At 51.3% G+C, this 2,470-nt stretch overlaps 1 protein-coding gene across 1 annotated transcript; it reads right to left on the bottom strand.

The window, feature by feature from the left end:
- LOC149116130 (uncharacterized) lies at positions 1–2,020 on the bottom strand. The gene has a single exon (XM_089282085.1). The coding sequence runs from the start codon at positions 1,773–1,775 to the stop codon at positions 987–989; it is 789 nt and encodes a 262-aa protein (XP_089138211.1). The 5' UTR covers positions 1,776–2,020; the 3' UTR covers positions 1–986.
- Positions 2,021–2,470: the final 450 nt, after the last annotated feature.

The raw sequence follows: 2,470 nt of genomic DNA, 5'->3' as shown, positions 1-2,470 counted from the left end.
ATGATAATGTCAGTTCACTCATGAATTAGTTAACGCCCAAGTCGCTAGTGGAGGGAAGGTGCCTACGAAGCCCGGGGGCTGCAACCGCAGTCACATCCCCAAGGCGCTAGAACACCCGACTGGCCTGCCCAACCCGCAACCAAGCCACGAGCCCCCCGCGCCAAGCCCCCTACAGGCACCCGTCACACTCAAGCCAGACGGCATTGGTGGAAAAATAAATGAATAAATAAATAAATAAGTAAATAAATAAATAAATAAATAAATAAAATAAAATGCTGAAAAGAAAGGGGGGGATAGGGAGGGAACGCCGAGAACCGCTAAACTATAATTCAATCCACAACGCCACACTAACAGAGCGATGAACACACTGCGAGCACATGGGACGACAACACATGTACTAACCAAATATACCGCTGGACAATGTCAGCCCCAGGGCTCTCACGACCATATGACTGTTGCAAACGCTACAGAAACGCACCAAACGCTAAACAAACGCTAACAGATGGCCAAGGCACTAACAAACGCCTACAAAAAACGCTACTGACCAGACTGGCTCCTGGTCATAAACTATGTAAAATTTCATTGAACTATATCAAACGCTACAAAACGCACCAAACGCTAACCAAACGCTCACAGACGGCCAAGACACTGACAACTGCCTACAAAAACGCTACTGACCAGACTAGCTCCTAGTCGTTAACTATGTTAAATTCCATTTAACTATATTTAACGCCCAAGTCGCTAGTGGAGGGAAGGTGCCTACGAAGCCCGGGGGCTGCAACCGCAGTCACATCCCCAAGGCGCTAGAACACCCGACTGGCCTGCCCAACCCGCAACCAAGCCACGAGCCCCCCGCGCCATGCCGAAGGGATCTCCGGGATGGAACAACCCGGAGTAAGGGGGCTCGGGGTACCAAGGCCACAGCCCCCGACAACCCCAGCCTGAGGCACCCACCCCCACTGGTACACAGAGTAATCCGCTACCTGTTAAGCCACCAACTGGTAGGATACGCGGACAATGGAACTAACTGGAGTTCGGATATAGATCTGGTAGGCATCGCTAGACCACCGCCCTAAGGTCTTGATAAGGTGATCTGGAACTCCCCGCGCTGCTGCAGTTGTCGCTGCCCCAATACGGAAGCTATGACCAGAGTATGAGCCAGAGTACCCTGCCTCATTTAGGATGGACTGCACAGAGGATGATAACTGCTGCCGCGTAAGAGGACGACCATCGCTAAATATAAACAGTGGCCCTGGAGCGGACCCACGCAGAGACAAGTAATTGCCCAAAGCTGTTATGGGGCACACAGAGCCCAAGCCACGCCCTAAGTAGATATCACAACCCATGCGGAAGGGGTCTGTCTTGGAGCACTTGATACGGACTTTAAAACACGAGGGGTTCACCAAGGAGTCTGCTTGCAGGTCGCTAACAGTCATATGGGTGTTAGGATCAAACACAGAGTTGACTGTGAACTCCCCGGCACGCAAAAAACCAAAAAATCCCAAGCAGCACGCAGCCCACAACATCACATGGTCTCTAGTAGACAGGTCCAAAGAGCGCTGAATGACCTTCAGATGATCTACTGTGATAGGTAGGCGCCTAGGTGAAGCTGGACCCTGAACCCGCTTAATGCCCCTAAGTAAACGCTGCAAACGAAGGCAGTTGACTAAAGGATCTGGAAGGCCATGGTCAATATGAAGGGAGCGTACTGCTGAAAGATAGACCTTGATGGAGGAATGGTTCAGGTTATCTGCCAATAAAGAAGCAAAGCGCATGAGAGTCTCCTCATTGGCCGGGGGAATGTAGCCATCCTGGTTCGCACGACCATCCTGGCGGCAAAAGTCTATAAATCGACGTTGGGCAGATCGGTACACTCGTCGGGTGGATGGTGCAAGACCTTGGGTAAGTAGGAACTGACACTTCTGAGTCAAGGCATCTGAAGCGCTGCCAAAAGGGAAGCAGGAATCTGGGATGGGGTCGGGTCGGCATGTGGCTCCAGGCGTCTGAACCGCTGAAATTGGAATCGAGAGAGTGCATCAGCAACTGGATTAGCTTTACCTTGAACTGATGAAGCTGTAAACGAAAAGGAATAACGGATGGCCAGCATAGTCAAATAACGCAGCAACACCATTAGGCTTTTGTCCCGCGAGGTGCCAGACTTAAGTACAGCCACCACGGACTCATTGTCACATAAGAACTCGACCCGCCGAGATACCCACTGAGGGCCCCACAGATAGGCTGCTACCACAATTGGGAAGAGCTCCTTATACGCTATAGATAATGAACTTTGTGCAACTGACCAGGCACCAGAAAACCAGTGGGATTTAAAAATAGCTCCGTATCCCAAAGAGCCAGCTGCATCCGATGAGACCTGGAAGTCCGGGAGAGGGGCCCATGTGGGCATACAGAAAAAACTGAGGCCATCCCAAGTTTGGAACAGCTCCCGCCACCATGTTAAATCCCGTCGGAA

Source organism: Orbicella faveolata, unplaced genomic scaffold, assembly GCF_042242905.1.
Source record: "Orbicella faveolata isolate gen_17 unplaced genomic scaffold, um_ofav_v1 contig_12, whole genome shotgun sequence".
NCBI classification, from domain to species: Eukaryota; Metazoa; Cnidaria; class Anthozoa; order Scleractinia; family Merulinidae; genus Orbicella; species Orbicella faveolata.
This window is presented reverse-complemented; position numbering and strand designations above follow the sequence as displayed.